A 25,957-nucleotide genomic window follows, 5' to 3' on the forward strand; every position below is an offset into this window, starting at 1 on the left:
GTCAGCAGCCAAACGAACAGCAATGGTGCGCCACATCCTATCGCTCGCTATTGCATACTCACTTCATATCTACGTTGAACTGGATTCCGGTTTAAAAAATATCTCCATCTATATTCTTAAAAACAAAATAATTAAATACAATATACTGTTTATGAACTATTGTAATATTTTCTTACAATAAAATAAAAACAATAATTAAGAACAACTTACATTTTGCAGCTTGCCGTTGCGATCGTTGCTGGCTAAGTATATTCCAAACACTAATTGTTTATTCCAAATGTATCTAATACCTATTCACTAAAATAAGAATGGCAATACGTCTTATTTATTTACACTTGAAGTTTTTGACTTTAGTATTTTACTTTAGAGTGGAAGATTTTGATCAGCACATATTATGACACACAAATTATACCATAAAATGCTAGTTACTATTATAATAACAGCTAAGGAAAACAACCAATCAGAAGTGCTAAAAAGCAGAGGGTATACTGATATGAATGATTTTTCAACTTCCACATTCAACTGCGATCTGTAGGATATTTATAAAAATTTTGAAAACTCTGAACGTAGACCATTGTTAAACACTCTTAGTTGACAAGTGAAGATGATCACCCAATCTATCAGACATTAATAGAACTATTTGGAGGGAAACTTAAAAGCATACTGCTTTTGCGACCTGAGCTCGTCATCGTGCTGTTAGGCCCGGCCGCTGCGTGACGAGCAAAGCTTGTCAGTGATCCGCAATGGGTTAAACTGAGAAAATGTTTTCTATAACCAAATTGTTTAACAATACACCAAAGCTAGTACAGGGAAATCTAGTAAACACTACCACAAGCACCAACTAAACCACTGGACTACGCAGTTTGCTTGAGATAACTAAATGAACTCACCCCTTTGACCAGACTTCACACTTGATTGCATGTCGTTTGAATACCCTCTGGCAGGCTCTAACATTCCTTTGAATTGGCAATGTAAACTTCTCATCGTACACAGGGTTGTTGGTATTGTACACAGTGGCAGTCTTATCTCTGTATGGCTCTTCCTGTACAAATAAGTACAAAATTATTGTAAACTCAAAGTGACGAGTTAGCCTAAATGATTTTATTGGTTCTTGGTAAATAATAACTCAGGCCACATAAAAAGAAAACTGGTTTAAGAACATGAGTGTTTACCTACCAAAAGGAAGTAACCAAAAAAATCCGGAAATAAGCCGACGTGAACGTGTTAAGTACGGACTTATTTCAGACCTGTACTCTGCTATCGCTGGGTTTTTTGGCCCTTATATTCTCATCAACTAACTAATTTTAAAGCACATAAGTTTTTTGACTTATGATAGAGGTATTATATAAGCATAATATTGTTTCTATATAACCTAGTTATAAAATTCAAAATTTTCAGGTTTTTAGGGGGGGGAGGAGTTTTTTACTAGAGAGACTGTAATTTTGAAAAATATTTTGTACAAAACAACTACCTAGTTTTGGGACTCTAGTGGAATGGTTACTTTTTGTGACGAAGAAGGGGGTAGTGGGATAAAGAGGAAGGGGTGTCCAAAAAAGATTTTGAAGCCGGAATGAAACATGAATCACAGACAATTGTTCAACTAATGCCAAAATTTTAAGTTAGTTTCAAACCGTATTGAAATTATAAAAGTTAAAATGTAATATTTACATATCAATACCAAAATTTATACATAAGCTGAAGAAGGCACATTTTAAGCCCAGCTTTAAGTAATACCAGCTTTAAGCCCTAGAAATACCAAAATTGTCTTTACCAACAATTTTTCACTAGACCAGTTTTTCTATTTACAGAATGCTCTTCATAATTTCCACTTCCCTGTTATGGCTATCATTGAGCTATTTTTTTAACTCTTTCTTTCCTCATTGCAGCTCTTTACACCAATCTGCTTAGGTTTAATTAATTTATTAAAAGCATAATATTAACAGGCTTGTACAAAAAACTTATAATTTGTGACATAGCATTTCAGATAACTTATATTTTAGTATGTTTTAATATGAAAAAGAAGCTTACACAGCCAAAAAAAGGCTCACATTAAATCAAACTGACCTCTTCGGAACCTAAGTTAAGCTCTGTTTTCTTAGAAGTTTTCCTAAAATCTGAAAAGCTTTCTTGTATATAGCAATGTTTTTAGTTGATTAGTTCTTGTAAACTGTAAAAAGCATACAAACTAAGAATTGCTATCAAGAAAAGTAAGATGCACATTCAATTTACATTAATTTTAGTTTTTACCAACACCAAATTGTACAGGTAATTACTTCTTTGAGTGTATCACTGAAGATTGTGGTGTTAGTCATTAATAATTTTGAAGTATCTTTTATCTTATTACTTGCCTCTAACAACTAATTTTTACAGGATTACACTGAGATCAATATAATAAATATAATTATTTGAGCCGCTAACATTGAATACAAACAAAGATACTTACCGTAGGCCAAGGAAACTCAAATCTAATGTAAGTGTCAATTTCTTTGGGGTTAGGCACATTGTAGTTGACTCCTTGAGCAATTGTAAGTTCCAAGTCGTTGTCTCCTAGATCTGTGTTGCATCTGCAAAATTATACGTGTTTGGGTATTTTTTTACCTTAAGGAGCGATCAAACTGTCACTTTAGAACAATAGCTAATTCTAGAATAGTGATTAGAAAAATCTAAACCTCTTTGTAACATAAAATTACTTGTTGAATAGGTTTGATAATAACCTGAAAGGAAATATTTAGGAAATTAAAATAAATTTAAAGTTTAGTTAACAATTTTTGTAATGATCCTCAAAAAAATTAATATAATATTAATCAAATGAAAAGTCCCACAATCGTTTTGTTCGAAACAAATATAACATTTTTGTTTCTGTAAACAGAAATTGGTGTATATATTTTAAAAGGAAATGTTTACACAATATGATTTATTATAGAAAAATTACAACTCGATGTGAACTGTTACTCTGAAAAAATGCATGGAAATCTTGCAAGAAAACACAAAAACTAAAAATATAGAAACCAGTACTTACTGGTAATAAAGATACAAACTGGTACAAAAGTACATACTTGAGATACAAAGCATTACTCACTGGACAATAGAGAAACTCCTGGTCTCGTAATGGTATCTCGGCACCGGATGTTTGTGTTTGCGAGCGACCCTCACTAGGTCCAAGTCCTTCTTGGAGTGGAGAGCTTGCTGCTCGAACCTGTTGGCACTGGCCACATCACCGACAGCTTTGAAGTGATTTCTGGTCTCCAATGATTTCTGGAGTATCATCATTTACAATATTATAATCCACTAAATATTATGTTGTTGAAATAATAATTTTAGTCAGCATTAACCCATTGGAAACAAGTATATGTTACAAGAAGTAAACCAGAAATACCGAGCTATGTTTATGGGATTTACAGAATTTTAGGGAAACGGCTGTATTTAAGGAACCACAAATATCATATCCTTTACTTGCTTTCTTATATTGTATAATATTAAATGGGTTACCCAAATGTATGTCGTTTAGTTATAAAAAAACATATTAGTGTGAAGTTTTAATACTTATAAATAAGTATTGTAAATTTAGAAATTTTTGAAAAAAAAATCATTTCAAACCACTATTTTTGGATCTCTTCAGTCAAACATGACTTCAGATTTCAGGAGTCAAGTCTGCAACATCATAAGATTTCAGATGCTGCACATAAGAGGAAGGTGAACTGAGCTAAATTCATCATTCATTGATAACCGTTTGTCATACTGACTTATAAATTTCTGTTCTTTTTAATACTGTAATTTATTTTGGCCCTGATAAGAAAAACCCGTTTGAAAATAGTGGCCTCCAGATAATACCAAAGTACCACTGCCTTGTTTGTTTACTCCCGAGAAACAGCTAATGGCGCGTAGTCTGACCATAGAGGAAGCAGATGGGCAACATTGTATGTATATAGACATACAATAAACAAAGGAACAGTCAAATACTAATTATGAAACCATTATATTTCGTTACTTTGGTTATCTATTTAGACTTTTTTCGTGAAAATTCGATCGAAATGTGTCATTGAGTAAATGAAAAACAATATTATGAAACTTCATATATGTCGGAAGTTCACCGTATTCGCTAATATTACCGACTTCCGATGTACAGTATCAGAAGTTAATCTCCAATGTTAAGAAAAACATATGAAAATTACTTTTTTCATATTTTCAAAAAAACACTAAAAACATATAAATAGATAAACAAGTAACACACTGTTTTTCTTTTCAACACTGAATTATTTGTTTAAAGTTTGCTATTGACAATGGTTAATTTGAAAGGATAATAGGATTTTAGACTTTCACCATCGTTGTATGTTGGAAAAATTATGTTTTAAGAACTTAAATCCACCCACTTCCTCAAATGTCAAGAATCCTAATAAATAAGGTTAAACATGTGCAAAAATACAATTAAAAAGTGTAGTGATGAACTTTCCAGATACTAAATTTATTTTTGGATGTACAACACATTCTCGGCCAAATTTAGTTAATATATATACATATATAATGTACAACAATGGTAAATCTCCAAAATCCCAACACCAAATTATAAATTTTTTTCTTACTAGTTTCAATACAACTAATTGTTCAAAAATAAGTTAAAAAAGTACTGGAAGGTTCTTAGTATTACAAGATTAGAGGTACAAATACAATGTACATAATTTATTGTGAATAAATGCTGTATTATTTTGTAATGATCTCAGCAGTTAGAATGAGGTTAGCAAAGCCTAACAATCGAGAGGCTGGAAAAATTAAATTTTTTTCTTATGTTTTTGTATCTGTCTGTCCACATGATATCTCAAAAATTAACTGACCTGTACCCGAAATTTTGCATGAATCTTCATTTTTCATAAACAAAAATGAGTTCTATGGTAATGAAAGTACACCATGCAATTAGGCTGTAGATGACCAACAGATGAATAAGCCTGTCACTAAGCTTACACAATTTCTCTCTTTTCTATTGGAGGAATGCAAATTTCTTTTCTACATGACTGTCTATTTGTCATATTTCTGCAGAACATTTCGAGTATAAAATGGGCTGGAGTTGAAATTTTTCATGGAACCTCGGTAAAATCTGTTATTTGTTATAATCATTATATTGTCCTAGCATCACTGATCTACTGACAAATTCCAATTCCTTTAACACTTTCATCCCCAGACGTCTCTGTTACTTTACAGTAACACTAATCATCAATACCACGAGTCTTCACGTGGGGCTAAAAGTATTAGCACTGCTTACTTTAGCTAGTCTATTATTGCGGTACAACACTTTCATGCCCAGACATCTATGTTACTTTACAGTAACAGTAATCATTAATACCACGAGTCTTCACGTGGGGCTAAAAGTATTAGCACTGCTTACTTTAGCTAGTCTAGTATTGCTGTACAACCTTTTTTTAGGTTAGAACCTCTACAGCACTTGAACCTAAAAAGTATTTTGCAGGGTGAGATGATATTCAAGTAATTTGTGAACTGCCGATCAGTTGTTATCCACGAATATACTTATATTTCATTCAGCTTGGACACATTAGTCACGATATTGTGAAATCAAGACTTTTCCTATGTGATTTTTTTAATCACTTTTGATGATTTTATTCATTATTTTGTAATAAAATATTAGTATTGGAAATGAATGAAAAGAGTTGTAGTATTGAGAAACCTCGACATCGCTAAGAATCAAGTATCGGAATCGATCAAACCAAAATTAAAACAGTAACCTTGGCAACAGCAATAGAAATGCCACCCACTAAATATAAATAGAAAATGTATATACAAACAGGCACAGATCATACCAATGAAACTTCTCTGAACAACAGTACAAGAGACGTACTCTTTGTATGCTGTTACTTGACTAATGATTTCATTACCTTTATTTGTACGATAAGGTCCTTTTCTAGCTTCTCTAGTATGTCATCTTCAGAGCCAGGTGAACCAGGAGTACAGTCTTCAGCTGATACAATGTCGAAGTCTGTCTCTAGCGCAATCTTAGCTGATGGTGGAACAGGAACCTTAACATAAAAAATTAAAAATTATTGATATTTAGATATTTATATGAAAATACAAAATCCTAGAGAATATCAAGCTATGCTTTTTTAACATCAAATTTTGGATAGTTCACTTTGATGTTCAAGTAAAGCCTGTCATATCTTGTATTTGAGATATTCGGCCAGGTGAAAAACAATAAAACAAAATAGATAAGCTCGATCACTTTCTCCTGTGCAACAGAAGGTGGCATAGGGGCGGGGAGGGTGAAATAGGGATGGAGGCTTTGTTTTCTTTATGACGACTTAGGCCATGTTATTTTAAGAAATAATAATCATGGTGAAAAAATGATGTTAGCTATATGAGTTGTAAATTATTGAGCACTACCTGAATGACACATTTAAAGTAAATTTAGATCTTTTTTAATTGTGTTTTATTGTGCATGTATAACCATAAAAACTCAAATTATCCAGTGGATTAGTTTAGTTTTGAAGTTACAAATAAAATAAACATTTGCTGTATCATAAAGAATTACAATTTCACAGGAAAGAGTTTCAGTGTAGTATTCAAAAAAATAATTTCTTGCTACCTTAAAAATTTAATTCATTAAAATAGTAGCGCATTCTTTACAATAACTAATCTATACTAGTTTATTTGAGATTAATGGAAGAGGCATGGATAATAACACTTTCAACCCCACATGAAGACTCGTGGTATTAATGATTACTGTTACTGTAAAGTAACATAGATGTCTGGGCATGAAAGTGTTGTACAGCAATACTAGACTAGCTAAAGTAAGCAGTGCTAATACTTTTAGCCCCACGTGAAGACTCGTGGTATTGATGATTAGTGTTACTGTAAAGTAACATAGATGTCTGGGCATGAAAGTGTTGTACAGCAATACTAGACTAGCCAAAGTAAGCAGTGCTAATACTTTTAGCCCCACGTGAAGACTCGTGGTATTGATGATTAGTGTTACTGTAAAGTAACATAGATGTCTGGGCATGAAAGTGTTGTACAGCAATACTAGACTAGCTAAAGTAAGCAGTGCTAATACTTTTAGCCCCACGTGAAGACTCGTGGTATTGATGATTAGTGTTACTGTAAAGTAACATAGATGTCTGGGCATGAAAGTGTTGTACAGCAATACTAGACTAGCTAAAGTAAGCAGTGCTAATACTTTTAGCCCCACGTGAAGACTCGTGGTATTAATGATTACTGTTACTGTAAAGTAACATAGATGTCTGGGCATGAAAGTGTTGTACAGCAATACTAGACTAGCTAAAGTAAGCAGTGCTAATACTTTTAGCCCCACGTGAAGACTCGTGGTATTGATGATTAGTGTTACCGTAAAGTAACATAGATGTCTGGGCATGAAAGTGTTGTACAGCAATACTAGACTAGCTAAAGTAAGCAGTGCTAATACTTTTAGCCCCACGTGAAGACTCGTGGTATTGATGATTAGTGTTACTGTAAAGTAACATAGATGTCTGGGCATGAAAGTGTTGTACAGCAATACTAGACTAGCTAAAGTAAGCAGTGCTAATACTTTTAGCCCCACGTGAAGACTCGTGGTATTAATGATTACTGTTACTGTAAAGTAACATAGATGTCTGGGCATGAAAGTGTTGTACAGCAATACTAGACTAGCTAAAGTAAGCAGTGCTAATACTTTTAGCCCCACGTGAAGACTCGTGGTATTAATGATTACTGTTACTGTAAAGTAACATAGATGTCTGGGCATGAAAGTGTTGTACAGCAATACTAGACTAGCTAAAGTAAGCAGTGCTAATACTTTTAGCCCCACGTGAAGACTCGTGGTATTGATGATTAGTGTTACTGTAAAGTAACATAGATGTCTGGACATGAAAGTGTTGTACAGCAATACTAGACTAGCTAAAGTAAGCAGTGCTAATACTTTTAGCCCCACGTGAAGACTCGTGGTATTAATGATTACTGTTACTGTAAAGTAACATAGATGTCTGGGCATGAAAGTGTTGTACAGCAATACTAGACTAGCTAAAGTAAGCAGTGCTAATACTTTTAGCCCCACGTGAAGACTCGTGGTATTAATGATTAGTGTTACTGTAAAGTAATATAGATGTCTGGGCATGAAAGTGTTGTACAGCAATACTAGACTAGCTAAAGTAAGCAGTGCTAATACTTTTAGCCCCACGTGAAGACTCGTTGTATTAATGATTACTGTTACTGTAAAGTAACATAGATGTCTGGGCATGAAAGTGTTGTACAGCAATACTAGACTAGCTAAAGTAAGCAGTGCTAATACTTTTAGCCCCACGTGAAGACTCGTGGTATTGATGATTAGTGTTACTGTAAAGTAACATAGATGTCTGGGCATGAAAGTGTTGTACAGCAATACTAGACTAGCTAAAGTAAGCAGTGCTAATACTTTTAGCCCCACGTGAAGACTCGTGGTATTGATGATTAGTGTTACTGTAAAGTAACATAGATGTCTGGGCATGAAAGTGTTGTACAGCAATACTAGACTAGCTAAAGTAAGCAGTGCTAATACTTTTAGCCCCACGTGAAGACTCGTGGTATTAATGATTACTGTTACTGTAAAGTAACATAGATGTCTGGGCATGAAAGTGTTGTACAGCAATACTAGACTAGCTAAAGTAAGCAGTGCTAATACTTTTAGCCCCACGTGAAGACTCGTGGTATTAATGATTAGTGTTACTGTAAAGTAATATAGATGTCTGGGCATGAAAGTGTTGTACAGCAATACTAGACTAGCTAAAGTAAGCAGTGCTAATACTTTTAGCCCCACGTGAAGACTCGTGGTATTAATGATTACTGTTACTGTAAAGTAACATAGATGTCTGGGCATGAAAGTGTTGTACAGCAATACTAGACTAGCTAAAGTAAGCAGTGCTAATACTTTTAGCCCCACGTGAAGACTCGTGGTATTGATGATTAGTGTTACTGTAAAGTAACATAGATGTCTGGGCATGAAAGTGTTGTACAGCAATACTAGACTAGCTAAAGTAAGCAGTGCTAATACTTTTAGCCCCACGTGAAGACTCGTGGTATTGATGATTAGTGTTACTGTAAAGTAACATAGATGTCTGGGCATGAAAGTGTTGTACAGCAATACTAGACTAGCTAAAGTAAGCAGTGCTAATACTTTTAGCCCCACGTGAAGACTCGTGGTATTAATGATTACTGTTACTGTAAAGTAACATAGATGTCTGGGCATGAAAGTGTTGTACAGCAATACTAGACTAGCTAAAGTAAGCAGTGCTAATACTTTTAGCCCCACGTGAAGACTCGTGGTATTAATGATTACTGTTACTGTAAAGTAACATAGATGTCTGGGCATGAAAGTGTTGTACAGCAATACTAGACTAGCTAAAGTAAGCAGTGCTAATACTTTTAGCCCCACGTGAAGACTCGTGGTATTAATGATTATGTTACTGTAAAGTAACATAGATGTCTGGGCATGAAAGTGTTGTACAGCAATACTAGAACTAGCTAAAGTAAGCAGTGCTAATACTTTTAGCCCCACGTGAAGACACGTGGTATTGATGATTAGTGTTACTGTAAAGTAACATAGATGTCTGGGCATGAAAGTGTTGTACAGCAATACTAGACTAGCTAAAGTAAGCAGTGCTAATACTTTTAGCCCCACGTGAAGACTCGTGGTATTAATGATTATTGTTACTGTAAAGTAACATAGATGTCTGGGCATGAAAGTGTTGTACAGCAATACTAGACTAGCTAAAGTAAGCAGTGCTAATACTTTTAGCCCCACGTGAAGACTCGTGGTATTAATGATTACTGTTACTGTAAAGTAACATAGATGTCTGGGCATGAAAGTGTTGTACCGCAATAATAGACTAGCTAAAGTAAGCAGTGCTAATACTTTTAGCCCCACGTGAAGACTCGTGGTATTGATGATTAGTGTTACTGTAAAGTAACAGAGACGTCTGGGGATGAAAGTGTTAAAGGAATTGGAATTTGTCAGTAGATCAGTGATGCTAGGACAATATAATGATTATAACAAATAACAGATTTTACCGAGGTTCCATGAAAAATTTCAACTCCAGCCCATTTTATACTCGAAATGTTCTGCAGAAATATGACAAATAGACAGTCATGTAGAAAAGAAATTTGCATTCCTCCAATAGAAAAGAGAGAAATTGTGTAAGCTTAGTGACAGGCTTATTCATCTGTTGGTCATCTACAGCCTAATTGCATGGTGTACTTTCATTACCATAGAACTCATTTTTGTTTATGAAAAATGAAGATTCATGCAAAATTTCGGGTACAGGTCAGTTAATTTTTGAGATATCATGTGGACAGACAGATACAAAAACATAAGAAAAAAATTTAATTTTTCCAGCCTCTCGATTGTTAGGCTTTGCTAATGCTCAGGCAGTAAAGATATACAGGTTTTTTATGGGGGGGGAAACGAAAATATACTGTAAGTTTTGATTATCGTTGGGTGTCTGCATTGTAGTACGATCAATCAACGTCTCTGCCAGATGTAAGCATATAACGCTGAGCAAGTATAGATCTGATAACACTGATAAGTCTCCTAGATGCCAGTAGTAACCTGATTACGATACTGCTTCCGCTGCAGTCATGTCACTTACTGTAATTTATTTCTGTGTTCCCATTTTGTTGGTTCCAGTAATTCAATAGTTAATAATTTAACATTTACAAGTGCTTATGCGATCTGAGCTTGAATTGAGGCATTTGAGGGATGTTCATAAACTTCAAAGTTCATGGTAGTAAATTGTTGTTTTCTGTCACAAACCAAACCTTTATAACCTTTTTTTAATTTTTAAAAAGAACTTCATACTCACTGTGGCCATATCAACAGGCAGTCCACAATTAGAGGCCTCGATAAGTTTGTCAAAACCTTTGGCTATCCTCAGGTACTCTTTGGCTTGGTTCACTTCCCCCTTCTTCTTAGCCTGCAGTGCTGCCAACTTGAACTGCTTCTGCTTCTCTAACAATTGATGCAACTGCTTCTCCTGGTGAGAGCCTCCCATCTTACGAACTGAAACATCATATACCATTAGTACACAAAAAACTGTATCCTTAGTTTAAAACAATTTGATAGGGATACAGCTCTATCTAAATGGAATGTAAGAAAAGTCAAACCTTAACTATCACTCATATTTTGCTAATACTGAAGGCTTAGTTAAAGCTACAATCAGGATTAGCGAGGATTCCAACACTTGCACACTACAAACTTAACCCTTTTAATGCTGACATGCACAGCAAGCGCACAGCACGGTGAATTTTAAATGGAAGGTGGCAATCTGTTGATGTAATGGACACCTGCTTGCGAACGCAAGTGTTCATAAACTACTGTTCTGTGTCTTCCAGAACGGTAGTTGTCTTTGCCTCTTGTGTCATATCCATGCACGTCACAGCCCCTCATCAGGGTATATTTGGACATACAGAATGAAATTGTTTCCATGATGAAGAGACAGAGCAGAGTCAAGTTTTTGAAGGCTGGTTGGCACGACTCTTTAAAATTCATGATAGCAATGATTAGAATCGCTTTCTTTTAAAATTTGAAGGCTCTCAAAAAGTGTTTGTACTACAGCCCCAAAACACCAATCTGTAGGTAAGGTGTGTGTAAATCAGACCATAATGTGATGTCATCAGTACCTGACTCGTACAGTATTTGGCTAAAGACCTCATAACATAAATGCCTGAGGTCAAAATAACTTACCAATCTTGTCACTCTGGAAGCACTGCAAAAGTGATTTTAGGACTAATTGCAATGAAGGTCTTCAAAATATTAAAAACAAATCAAAACTCCACAAATAAGTCATTAAAATAATTCTCGATAGTCATGTAACTGTTGGATCTTACCATTTGGCTTATCAGGAGACAAATCTGAGCTAGTCGATGGTTGAGGAGACACTAGTTGTACAGGGGATGGCTGCAGAGGGAGAGGAGACGCTGGTTGAGGAGAGGGCACGGCAGCTGGTTGAGGGGAAGGGGGAGGTTTGGCCCCACCTTCCACTGGTATCGGAGGATATCCTGTACACAATCATTCAATTACTATACTAGTGAAATTTATTTATAAATTATCAAGTTTGTTTATAATAAAACAGAAAACTGCAATTTGTATTAATTTTTATCAGTAAATGCAACCTATCATTAAAAAATTAAATAAAGACAAAGTAAAATTACTTAATACTTTAGTTACTGAACTAATATTCTACCACTTTTTCTAGTCACCATAACTATGTGAAAATGTTACAAGTTCAAAAGAAAATATCTATAAAAAGTATATTTATGTTATGCAAAAGATTGATTAAATTTCTTTGAAATTGTCATTCTTAGTTGTTTATTAAAAGCAAAAATATTTAATACTTTTTTTTAAATGTTAATATTTTTATTACAATTGAATGAATATATCTAATCAACACAGTAAAACATGATTTTAGACAAAACAGTTTTAATATGTACGAATAACTCTCATCTTTAGGAATTCAGTTTATTAAATATATTTACATGTCCTAATGGAGTTTATTGTGTACATTTTATAAAATATTTTAAAAACTTTCACTACAAATGTAAAGACCCAAAAAAAGTTTGTTTTTTAATATTTTACAAAATTTAGAGCTGGATTTGGTACATTATATTAAACAAAAGAACTGTCCAGCAACATTTCATCTAACATAGTTCTTGTCGACTGCTTCGGCGTCTCAAATTCTGACCTTATGTTTTAGGACAGTTTCTAGGGTAGATTAGTACTTACCTAATCGCTGAAATCTAAATTCTTAATTCCTTATATAAAATCAAATCTTTAGACAATTTACTCACTATAATAAACAAACAGAAAATAATAACCAATGTTTACACAGAACTGTTTACTATATTTAACAGGCTCTTTCAATTTATATTATACAACTTCAGAGACCAAGATGGAATACTTTGCTCCTTTAGAGACCAGTAGGGCGTAGCCCTGGACGGATTTTCTAAATAAGAATAGACCTATACTCATCCCAGGAATCGTAAGAATGTGCATGTAAAATTTCAGTACAATTGGTTGAGTAGTTTACGCATGAAAACAAAACAAACAAACAAAGAAACTTTCGCATTTATATTATTAGGATAACATATTCTAAATGACTCACCAGGAGGAGTTGGCAGTTCATCAACCGGTATGGGCTTGCCAGCCTTGTGTTGTTTGATAGCATCAGCGTACTGCTTCACTATCCTGCCCATCCTCCTAGCCTTGCTGGAGTTGCCTTCCTCCTTGGCCGCATCCTCCTGGCTCTTGTACTTGGCCATCCTCTGTTCCAGGGCCTCCAGCACAGTTCCAGGCACCTCCACCACAAATTCTGGACAAGATACTCGTACTCATAATTGATTTAGATATCCAGAAAAGAAAAGTTTCTTATCAGGAACTAAAAATCCGTTTACATCTACTGTTAGAACCCTAGAAGCACTAGAGTGAAAACTAGTTTAAAAATAGTCTTGAATACATTTTTTTTTAAACTTTTATAAATGAAAGTGACCCAATTATGTACATAACAGAACTATATTTCTTTCAGTATAGATTTAACCCAACCAAACTTAAAGCGATAACCACATTATATCAAAGTAATTGTAATAGATCAATATTGGTTAAATTTAAATTCAAAGGGTTTGTGCCGAGAATGGTAAGTGGAAATTTAAATATAAGCAGTGAGCGATAATAACTGTAAACAAGTATGTTTGTTATTCAAATTGGACATATCGGTTTGGGTTGGAGGCTACAGAGCTGCCGGTTTCCCATAATTTCTGGTTAGTGGATCCTGTTGTGTAAGCCAGCACATTGTTAGGAACATCTCAGCCTGATTCTTTCTTCTGAATACCGAGACAGTAAGGGAAACACGTGTTGAAAATTCTTTCTGTTCATTTACATGTGATCCTTAAATTTAATTGATGAAACATTGAACAGTGATAATTGACTGTGTTTGAATGCATCTGGTGTAATGGAATAAGTTAAATATCAAATTTTTTATTTAATTTCAAATTAGAGTGTGGAATCTAAATTTGATCAACACACCTAATCTTCATAAATGACAATTAACTTATGATCTTTTTTATTATGATACCATTAACATTAAAAAAAAGATCTACGACACATGGTGAGCTAAATACCTAAAATACAAATGAGGCTAACAATTAACAAAGAATTATAAAACAGATCTTCTTTACAATAATTGTGAACAATTTAATTATTTAAAAAATTAAAATCTAGGCATTTATTCTTGATTGAGATCATTTCAAATATAAATAATTCGTTTATCAATTAATCTACTTGCTATCAGTAGCTATGTAGTTTAGATGTTACCTTCTGGAGCATCAACAGCCAGTTCTGGTGGCGGGCCCACCTCAGATTCTGGGGCCCCCGCTTTCTGGACCTCAGAGATTTGTGGGGCCTGGACAGCTGGCAGTAAAGGTACAGATGGTGGTGGAGGCATCGCACTCAGGTCCACCGGCTGGCCAGCTTCTAGCCCTGCTATTACTGCATCGAATTGCTGTAACATTTATTGAGATTCTTTTATTTTTATTGAGCCAATTTAACCCACAAAGTTTCAGATGTTCAGTGTTGTTAATTTTGACATTTTGTATTTCGATAATATTTGATTTGGTACAAGGTTATTTTGGTCAAATAACCAGACAGCTATATTCAATAGGTCCAAACTATCAATGTAGTTTCCCTACTCTTTGATCTGTGAAACATATGTTATTTGGGTACTTATCAGGAGGCCACTATTTTTCTACGAGTTTTCCTTATTGGGGACAAAATGAATCAGAGTATTAAAAAGAACAGACTTTTTTAACCTTTTTTGAAATGTAAAAGTTATTATGGCAATCAATGAAAACAAAAACTAAAAGAACATTTTATTATTGAAAGTGACACGTGATTCGTATGTCTAGGCTTATTGAAGGGTCGGTCGTCTAGGCCTATTCGCTGACAATAGGAAGTATGATTCATCGAGTATTTTTCGATTCATTAAGGAAGGAGGAATGTATTAGGAAGTATAATGAATTTATTTGGGTCACCGATTAGGAAAACTTGGCCAAAAATAGTGGGCTGTGATAATACTGAAGTACCTTCCCAATGATTTTGTCTACCAGTCACGACTTAACTGTGTTGCGTAATGACCATTCTTGTTGTTTATCAAGAATTTGAGTAAATACAAACTAAAATAGTAACTTATACAGCGTTTTACCATATTTCTTTATAAAAGTAATGTAGTGTTTTGAGTTGTGTCCAAGCGGAAAACGTGAGTTTTCAGTGTAAATATAATAGGGTTATTTTGGTTTTCACAAAGTTGCTGACACTCACATAAAAGAAATAGTAAGCAAGTATTTGTCTCTACATTTACTACTCATTTGTGTTATCTTGACGTTTTATTTTATGTACAAGGTCTGTCCAAGAAGTATCCGACCGCCTACCAGTAATCAGCCGCGGCATAACCGAGCACGGCGGTTATTGGAGGGGAGGAGTAAGCCTACTCCTTCCCATATTAGGCATTGAATACGATCCGGTCACTCAGTGAGTCACAGCGCTCTGTTCCGTACAGTACTGCCGTGTGTGTGTGTGTTGCATTTCAATATGACTTAAATTTTTTGCATTTTGCGCATTTGCATTAAATTTTGCCAAAAACTTGGCCATTCAGCATCAGAGACGATTACTATGATACGGAAAGTTTATGGTGACGTGTTTATGGGCGATACACAAATAAAAGAGTGGTTTAGACGGTTTAAAAATGACTGCATATCAGTGGAATAAGAATAAGAATCATTTATTCCATTGATCTGTTTACAGAAATAGGACAAGTCATTTTAAAATTACATACATTGTTAGAGCTAAAAATTACATTAACACAAAAGTGTTGTAAAAAGTTCACATAAAATTTAAGTAATGTAGCAAAAAATAAAAGTAATTTAAGTAGTTATAAACTAAAACCTAACATTAATATGGCAATTCATGAATTCCTCAATGCTGTAAAAAGGATTTTTCACTAGCCAATCATATAACTTTTTTTTAAATATTTTAAAGGAAACAAGTCTCGCATCATCAGGCAGCTTATTAAAAAAATTTATAAAATTTAATTTAAACGAGCTTTTAGTTTTAGCTAGTCTGTGAGGCAATATATCAATCTTATTCCTTCCCCTAGTGTTGTATTGATGGATCTCCTGTCTTGTATGAAAAAGATTCAAATTAGATTTTGTATACAATAAAACTTGAAAAATATAAAGATTTACTATTGTGGGAATTTGAAATTGTACAAAAAGAGGTTTGCAGTGTTCGTGGGTTGGCTCCTCCAATATTACGAACAGCCTTTTTCTGTAGCACAAGAATATCAATGACATGTGAAGAATGACCCCATACAAGTAGACCATACAATATGTGCGACTGAAAAAGCCCAAAATATGCCAATCTTAAATACTCTGGACTAACAAAACTTTTGAGTTTCCAAAGTAAGTAATTTACTCTAGAGATTTTGTTACAGACAGTATCTATATGAGTTGACCAGTTTAATTTTGAGTCTACATTAATTCCTAGGAGCTTGACCGATACCAAATTGATTTCCTGTTTGAGGCTTAACCCTAGAACTGTTAATCGACATAATTTTGTCGGTCAATGCCGCTTCTGTAGTGTAAACCGTCAAAATTTTGTTGGTCAAACATTCCCTCGTATAATTACTTTTTACAATATACTCCGGTAACGTATCGATATAATTCATGCACCATTGGATTCGGGAAGAAAAATGCTAGGAAACAGATGAGTTTTATTCCTCTTTGTATTATTGTTATGACGTAGCAAGCTTGTCACTTTGAACGTAAAAGAAAACGACACAGTTTGTTGTGACCGCCATATTGCCGCTGCCGTTCTGTATCACTTTCGTGCCGAGCTGTGGATATTTGTAAGTTTTAATAGTTTTTACGCGTGTTTTAGTGTCGTATTTAATGTGTAGTGTGTTGTTTGATGTCGTAGTAGTGTAAACATATATATTTTAGAATAAATCAATTTCTATTTACTGAAATATGTTTGAGAAATTACCGGCTTTGTGTAGGCTATGGCAAAATGACTTGGCTAAAATTCATTTCACATAGTTTGTTATTGTTTTCACTTACTAAACGTTATTTATAGCACTCTTTTAGCTCTGAAGTAACTATTTATTTTTGGTAAATAGATAGTTTTCACAATAAAATATATATTTCCTGTAATTTCTTTGGTTATATATAATAACTGTTTGGGTTATTCTATATTTTTTCAATATATTTAGTTATATTTATAGTTTTCTAACTACATAATATTTCCTATTACTTATAAACCATAAATTTATAAATTTTGATATAGTACAAGCTTTAGAAACGATTTTATATTTTGCTGAATGAAAATTTTTCGCAAAATTTTTGAATAATGGCAAAATTTAACTTTTTTTTACTTTTCAAAAAATAATTTATGGTAATTATTTCATGAGTACTGTATATTCTATTTTATTCTAAGTAATAAAATATGCAATATAACATGTATTCATAGATAAATGTATTAGCAAAACTTGTTTTACCAAAGTCTTACGTGTACACCCATTTTCAGAATTTATACGCATCGCTGCTTTTTAATCTATAGCTTTATGATGCTTTCATAAATGTGTATAATGTTTATGTTTTTCTGAAACTAGATCAAATTTGACACAGAATGGCTATCTCACTTATAAATATTTCTCACTATAACTTCATTTGCTAGGTATGGTCCCCCCCAAATTTAAGAAATATTTTTCGTAAATTTTATATTTGATTAAAAAAAGTGTTTATTAGAAAATTTTTTATGGTTAATTTTACAATATAGTGCAATTCTACGTTTAATTCTGAACACAAAAATATATACTCTTATTTATATTGCTTTTATTTTATATTTTTAATAATTTTTCTAAAAAAACCTTGCGCGAAGCTCCAAAACAGCCCGACACTACAGGATGAAATGACCGCCAGTTCTAGGGTTAAAGTAATACACTGTGTTTTATCCAAATTGCATGCTAGCTTATTTGCTGCAAACCATTCATAAGCCCTTTTCTCAGATTGTTGGGTAATTTGTGCCAAACAGTCTAAATTATGATGACTAGAAAGTAAGGTGGTATCATCAGCGTAAATCACTGAATGAGTATTGAGGTTTTTAGGAAGATCATTAATATAAACGATAAAGAAAAAAGGCTCAAGAATAGAACCCTGTGGAACACCAGTTTCCACAGTTTTCATTTGAGAGCATTTATTCCTGACACATACATATTGCAATCTATTGGAAAGATATGACTTAATAAGTCTTAAAGCACAATCGCCAACACCGTAAAATGCAAGCTTATCAAGAAGAACATCAACAAGGACACTGTCAAATGCTTTACTGAGGTCACATAAAACTAATGAAGAGGAATCCTTTTTTTCAAAAGCCTCTAGGGTATGATCAATTATGTTTAATACAGCCGAAGTTGTAGATCTTCCCTGGCGGAAGCCATATTGACTATTTGAAATTAAATTATGAAACTCAAAATAGCCATTCAGCTGGTTGTACATAATTGATTCAAAAATTTTAGAAAATATAGGGACAATTGAGATTGGACGATAGTTATGTAGACAATTTTTGTCACCTTTCTTAAACACTGGAGTAACTTTTGACACCTTTAGTAAAGGTGAAAAAAATCCCTCATTCATGCAGTTATTTAAAATTATCGCTAGGGGTTCACTTATAAATTCAATAGTACTTTTAATAATGAAATTCGACAACCAATAATAGTCCATAGCTTTTGAATTTGAGAATTTTGACACAGCCTTTATAACATCCTCGGCTGTAACTGTTAGCCAAACAAATGAATTTTGATCAATCATTCGTTCTCCCAGAAAGTAATTAGGACTATGGTGGCTGGGGGGAATTCCTTCACTAAGCTCTTTAATTGAGTTTATGAAATACTGGTTGAATTCCTCAGGACCCAAATTTACATCTTGACTGTGTGTAGGTGAGTGTTCATTACTAATCACCTTCCAAGCAGCCCTGCATTGGTTAGGAGCTTTACTAATATACTGCTCAACTGCAACTTTTTTTGCTAGTGTTAATTCATTCCTATACCTTTTTTTATGTTGAATATATACATTATAAGCTGCCTGAGTTTGCTCTGACCCCCTTAAATTCAAACTTTTATAAATTGTGAATAATGCAAGCATTTCATTTCTTGTTTTGGCTAGTTCCGGTGTATACCACTTGACAAGTTTAGTGTTATTAGACCGTGATTTATTTGAGGTTTTTACTAAGGGTGAGCAATAGTGCCATAAGTCAACAAATTTATAAAAAAAACTATTAAAAAGTGTTTTAATGTCAATTTTATTTTGTTTAAAATCATCTATCATGTCCCAATTTTCTTTCTTTAAATAATAAATAAACTGATCCAGACTTTCATCACTGTGCCTTCTAATAAAACCATTACTAGCTTGCAACATGTTTTGATTGTTCTGTAAGTGCTTTGTGGAAAACATTTTTTTAAAAAGGGGTACATGGTCTGCAAGACAATGTTCACCAAGTGTAGTAGTAAATAGCCTTTTATTAAAATTAACAATAATATTGTCAATGCAGGAATTAAAACGTGTAGGTTGATTATTTGTAATAAAAAGATTAAATGATCTGAGAATGTTACTAAATTTAGAAAAATCCAAATTACCATTATCACTATTACCCATTTCAATATTAAAATCCCCAGCTATGAGTACCCTCTGGTTATTAATTAGTAACCTTTTGACAGCATGCTCAAAACAGTTAAAAAATTTGTTAATATCTCCATTTGGAGATCTATAAATGCTCACAATCAAAATATTTTCTTGTATTAATTTTATACAACATATTTCAAAATCTAACTCAAAATTAAATTTAGATACATCAACAACAGAAAATTGTATTGTATTTTTAACATAAATACCAACTGCACCATTTTTCCTAGTTTTTCTACAGATTACGCTGGCTGGAGTAAAATTCTCTGGTACAAATAGATCTACTTGATTTTGTTTCAGCCAGTGTTCTGATATATAAATTAAGTTTATATTTTTTTCTTTACATATACTTTCTAACTGCAATATTTTGTTTCTTAAACAACATACATTTACTTGCATTAGTCTAAAAAAATTGTTGAACCTTTGTTACAATTTTCTGAGACACTCGTAACTTTTTCACTAGCTACATCAAACTGGGAGGAGCATATAGGTAATTGTGGATTTTGTTTGCAGAGGGGAACAACATTATGATTAATCAAAGCTGGTGGTGGAAGAGGGGGAAAATCTTCAAGAGATGTCAAAGAGGCCGACAGTGTTTGATTATGAATTAAAATATCAGCTGAGAGATCATCCGTTGCCGCAAACAGAACTTTTGGCTCACCCACAATGTCTGTTGTTTGGTCTAGACTTTGATGAGTAGTACTGCTGGCATTCTGACTTGCACTAATAGGATCTACAAATGTCTGTTCATCTGACGTTTTTTTAATATCAGTCTTTTTCAGATGTTCGGTTATTATATGTGCAAGATGGTGTTTTCCTGATAAATTAAAATGGAGTCCATGTTTCGTAATGATGTCTCTGCATTGATCTTAAATCAATAAAAGAACCCGCATTTAAACCGTCTGAAATAAGTTTAAGGTTATTGTTTATTTTCCTGATTGCATCGTTCAGAAATGGTTTATCAAACCTAAAAGGGATGCTTATTAAACTTAAATTTGTAATCTGTGTAACTTTACTGAAGATTTCATAATCAAAACTATTGGGTTTGTTGGATGAATTACCAATGTCATCAATGTTGTTAGTTCCAGCCAAAAATATAGCCTGGTCATTGAAAGTGAAATCTTCTGTCAGTTCTAGGAGATTTTTTGCAACATAATTAAATGGTGCTCCAGAACTACTCACTACTGTTACCTTGTATTCACAACCAAGTTTATTTTGTAAAATATGTCCCAAAAATCTTCCATGACTGTCCGCCACCAACATTACTCTTTTCTCCATTTTATTTTGATCAACTTTTTGTGTCTTCATCACCTTGTTATTTTGAATTTTACTTTTAGTTCTGTGTCGAGTTTTAGAAGGTCCAGTAAGTGATATTGAAATGGGGGCTTTTAAATTGTCGATAGAGTGGATATTTTCAACACACTCCAGAGGTTGGAAGCTATTATTAAGGGAAATTGAAAAACTAGGTGGCAGAATTTTTTTTTTAGTTGTCTTTTTCTGTGTTTTGGAAGATTCTTTAACTGATGGGGAAGATGTCTTAAAATATTCCATAGATTTATGTTCACTTTTTTGCAATTTTATTATCTCTTCTTCTCTTTGGAGTATTAGTGATTGAAGATATGAATTTTCATTTAATAACCTTTTTATTTCAACATTAGCGTCAACTAAATCCTTATTTATTGTATTTATTACTAAATTAAGACTTTCTATTGATTCTGTTAGAGTTTTGTTCATTTCATTATTTATTTTAAGGTCATCTTCTTCTAGGGATGCAATAGTACTAAAACCGTGTTGTCCATTTTGAATATTTGAGTTAGACGAGCAAACTTCACAAATCCATTCTGATTTGTGTTCACTTATTTTATTGAGTTCATAATTATTCACACCAATACATTTTATGTGATGCCACAATGAACAGCTACCACGACAAAGAATAGATGGAGACGTTTTTGTAATGTTTTTCATACATATTCCACAGGGATGTTTTACTATTTTCCTTTTCATTGTATTGATAAAAAATAAAAACTCTCTAGTTGTGTATAAGTGGCAAATGACAAGTCTATAGGAATAATGTATTTAGTTAAACAAATATTAGTATGAATAAAGTCACAATAAATATAAAAATAATAACAATAATAAAATTTTAAACAATAATAATAGTTTTAAAAATTTTAATATTATTTACTCATGAAACACACTTATTATTAGTCTGCTTATTTACAATCAAGCAACAGAGAGCTTGACAGTTGAGAGATAAGGATGATCTAGTTGTCCATAACTCACAGCAGTACAAAGGTCAAGATTCCTGCCAGCCAGGTCCTCCTTATCAATATCGCTGATAAAGATCCCCCTTATCTCTAAGCAATAATCTTGTTCTTATTGGAAAATTAAAATAGTTTTCTATGATAACTTCTCCACTGTTATTATTTTTGTTAAAAATGTCACCTGATACCAAACCAAGCTGACTTTCTTCACAGATTGGTGTAAAAAACTTATATACTTTCTTAAAAAAACCACATAAATTTTAACTAAAACACAGGAGCAAACTTTAAAGTGTAATCACTGTGGGTCTATCCCCCCCCCCCCTGTGGAGAGTGATGACCGATCTGGCAGGCCTTCAATGGCCAGAAACACTGAAAATGTTGAACGTGTTCGTGCAGCAATAAATGAAAACCGTCGATTGACTGTCCGAGAGCTGGAAGAGGATTTAGGAATACCAAAATCGTTAGTTTGTAACATTTTACACGAAGATTTAAAAATGAACCGTGTTTCGGCAAAATTTGTTCCTTGGCTGCTGACAGAAGACCAAAACAACTGTCGACTTGAAATCGCACAGGACAATCTGGATTTGATAAAAAGTGACCCAGGGCTATTTAAAAAGTTATTACTGGTGATGAGTCATGGGTTTATGGCTGTGACCCTGAAACAAAGGCTCAATCTTCACAGTGGAAAACTCGCGAAGAGCAACGGCTGAAAAAAGCAAGATAAAGTCGAAGCAATGTCAAGACAATGCTGACAGTTTTTTTTTTTTACCAGGATGGCATTGTTCATCACGAATATGCTCCAAGAGGCCAGACAGTGAATAAGGAGTATTATCTTGAGGTCCTAAGGCGGCTACGAGATGCAGTGCGAAGGAAACGACCTGAACTTTGGACAAGCCATGACTGGATCCTGCACCACGACAAAGCGCCAGCTCATTCCTCAAATCTTATTCAGCGTTTTTTGGTCAAACACAACATCAACCAACTACGACAGCCTCCCTACAGTTCTGACATAGCTCCTTGTGACTTCTGGCTATTTCCGAAATTAAAAATTCCTTTGAAAGGAAAATGATTTGACGATGTTGAACAAATAAAACAAAATGCGACGAAGGACCTGTTAGCCATTCCGCAAAATGAATTTAAGGAGTGTTGGAATAAGGTAGTGGCTTGTGGAGGGGAGTACTTTGAAGGGGACCAGATTGCCGTTGCCGCCGAGTAACGTCAGTTCATGACAGACGTCAAGGTCGGATACTTTTTGGACACACCTCGTATTGTGAAAACTACACTATTACTATGTAATGTCTAAACTCTGACAAATAAAGTGCAATTTACAAAATATCAGCATTTTGTTTATAAATATAATGACATTTGTTTTTATTATAGGATCATATATTATACATGGGTTTTATTTAGAATGTATGGCATTTATCATGGTATAAAGGAAAAAAAATCTTAAATTTGTGTACACTCAAATTAGGTTCAAACTTAACATTTTATAAAAAAGTAAATAAAAATGTTTTGTGAAAACTACAATTTTTATGAAGCAAATTTTGTTTGTAACGATATTTCTCATATTCAATTCATTAGAAAAAAAACAGCAACAAAATTATGAAAATCTGTTGGATAGTTATTTTAAAACAGCTATTTTCCCAAAAGGTTACAAATATGCTAAAAACAGCCCGGCACTATTATTACTTGGGAAAATGCCAGCGGCACTAAAAGGGTTAAGTCACTCCATAGAGTGACCATTACAATTCCATATTTCATAACAATGTTATTGAGAATAAATGTTATTACCACCTGTCTTGTATCTGCCGACAGCAGTCAGTATTATCTACAGCTGTAAGTAAAATTGAACCAGGAATGAAACTGCTTGGACTTATTAGAGCTAACTGATAAGGAGGCATTCACCTTGGTGGGAATTCTGCATCTCATGAAATGTTAATTATTTTTTGGGCATCCTCATAATAACATAACTTACAAAACTTGTTTCATTCTCTGATATGGGGAAAAATAGAAAACTCCAATTTCGCGTTGGAAATAAAGTGAATTTGAACTACAAGCGGAAAACCTGAAATAAGAATTACTTGCAATTTTGTTTAACCTCTGATCCTCTTAATCATAAACACTGACAAATGGGTACCTGATGTATGACTAATTCAATTTTAAAATATCATAGGACCCTATCGTATTACATCACAAGTGCTTACATTAGGACAGTTGTAAACTTAGACTAGAGATCCTCTACATAGGTCTAAAATAGTTCAACTGTTTCTAAAATCGTCGAAGCCATTCAATAAAAATACCATACATGGAATGTTGCATAGCAATCGCGGGCGGCGCCACTGGTAAGTGCTAGTTTATTTATAAAATAAACCATATATAACTATACATTTTGATAAACTAGAATAAAATTGTGTTCTTTTGGCGATTTTGGAATTTTAAATTTACTAACACAACTATATTCCCCAGGTAAACCTACCCAATTTTATTAAAAGTGGAATTTTCAATTTTTACTCACAAAAAAAGTATTTATTCTATGATTTGGATTATACATCACATTGTTCTCTAGTTCATTGTGAACAAAATAACACCAAATATAGGTGTAAAAACAGTAAAAAAAATATATTTTTGGAATCTTATAGAAATGTATGCAAATTACGCAAAATTAGCCACCAGTTAGGGCAAAACAATGTGCCAGTTCAAGGGTTAAAAACCTGACCAAGTAGTAATCTCCGTTACCTTAGCAATTTTTATGTAGCTGATAGCAGTGCTGGTATCTCCTGCTTTCTTGGCGACCAGAGCTGCACGTTTGTACTCATCTCTGCGACCCACCAGCAGTACCATGGTGTTTGATGGCGCTGGGCAAATCTTCTTAGGTGAACTGGGCACCTCATCAGAAACAGGACTGGTAGGACTGGGCTCATCTGACGAAACCTTAACATACACAGTTTTGGCTTTAGTGCATGATTTTTAGTTCAAGCCAAGCCATGCGTTTTACATCGGGCTTAAATATGCAGGATTTCTGTTAAATAACTCACATTTGATTGATCAAAGATAGAGCATAGCTTGTGTTCGATCCAAATTGCTAATAATGTTCAATTCCTTTTTATAATTAACTAAAGATTGGATAATTGATTGAATTCAATAATCGAGCGATCGTTACTGCTCATATATTTTCCTGCATCCTTTGCAATCACGATTTAAATTGACACGTGTTTTCACTTAGACACAGAACATGAGCAAAAATAATAATAGTAACATAAAAAATGCAGAATAATCTAATGCTGAAGAACAAAATGGATTTAAACAATGGAATGAAGTGAGAAGTTGTCACATCAAATGCTGAGAATCAGCTGATATGACAATGTGGCAATGCCGCAAGGTACAATAACTGCCCATACGGTCAGGCTTGCAATAATAAGTCTTGTAGTAAAATAGGCCTCATGGTAGGCACTAACACTAACACTAACTGGCACTAACACGGATTACCTCTACTTGTGCGCAGCTTTGAATTTTCAGTTATAAACCCTTTTACTTTTATAATATATTACTAAATAAACCTAATTATTTCCAAAAGCTGTATAACATTTAGCAAATGTTTGCTAAGATTTTCAAAATTCTAAGATGAAAAACATTTTCAAACCATGGTTCCACCCATTTTGTGTAAATGCATTTTATAACTCTTTAAACCCGTACGTGAGATTGTAACAGATCAATTTAATTCCGATTTAATTTTCAAATATTTCGCAGCAAGATCGGTAGGCGGAAGTGGAATCGTCTATTACAAACATCTGATTACTAGTAAGATTAAAATAATTAGTAAAGAAAAAGATAAGCCAACTTTACATTGCGATGAATTCTAATTATTTAATTACAATAGCTACTAAAGATATATAATCTATAAGTGATATTACCAAACATAAAAAGTAAAATGTAGGAGTTTA

General features: G+C 33.6%; 1 protein-coding gene across 2 annotated transcripts in view; it reads right to left on the bottom strand.

Moving 5' to 3' along the window:
- Positions 1–25,957, bottom strand: part of LOC124364732 (coiled-coil and C2 domain-containing protein 1-like) — a 55,959-nt gene that overhangs the window by 11,300 nt on the left and 18,702 nt on the right. For both annotated transcript variants that reach the window (XM_046820433.1, XM_046820434.1), the window contains exons 7-15: positions 24,753–24,947; positions 14,333–14,519; positions 13,128–13,334; positions 11,854–12,024; positions 10,830–11,026; positions 5,883–6,023; positions 3,080–3,255; positions 2,444–2,564; positions 891–1,042 (exon numbers count right to left, since the gene is read on the bottom strand). In XM_046820433.1, the coding sequence (XP_046676389.1) occupies positions 891–1,042; positions 2,444–2,564; positions 3,080–3,255; positions 5,883–6,023; positions 10,830–11,026; positions 11,854–12,024; positions 13,128–13,334; positions 14,333–14,519; positions 24,753–24,947 (1,547 nt within the window). The remainder of the gene's footprint in view (positions 1–890; positions 1,043–2,443; positions 2,565–3,079; positions 3,256–5,882; positions 6,024–10,829; positions 11,027–11,853; positions 12,025–13,127; positions 13,335–14,332; positions 14,520–24,752; positions 24,948–25,957) is intronic.

The sequence above is a fragment of the Homalodisca vitripennis genome, chromosome 6 (genome assembly GCF_021130785.1).
Source record: "Homalodisca vitripennis isolate AUS2020 chromosome 6, UT_GWSS_2.1, whole genome shotgun sequence".
Taxonomy (NCBI): Eukaryota; Metazoa; Arthropoda; class Insecta; order Hemiptera; family Cicadellidae; genus Homalodisca; species Homalodisca vitripennis.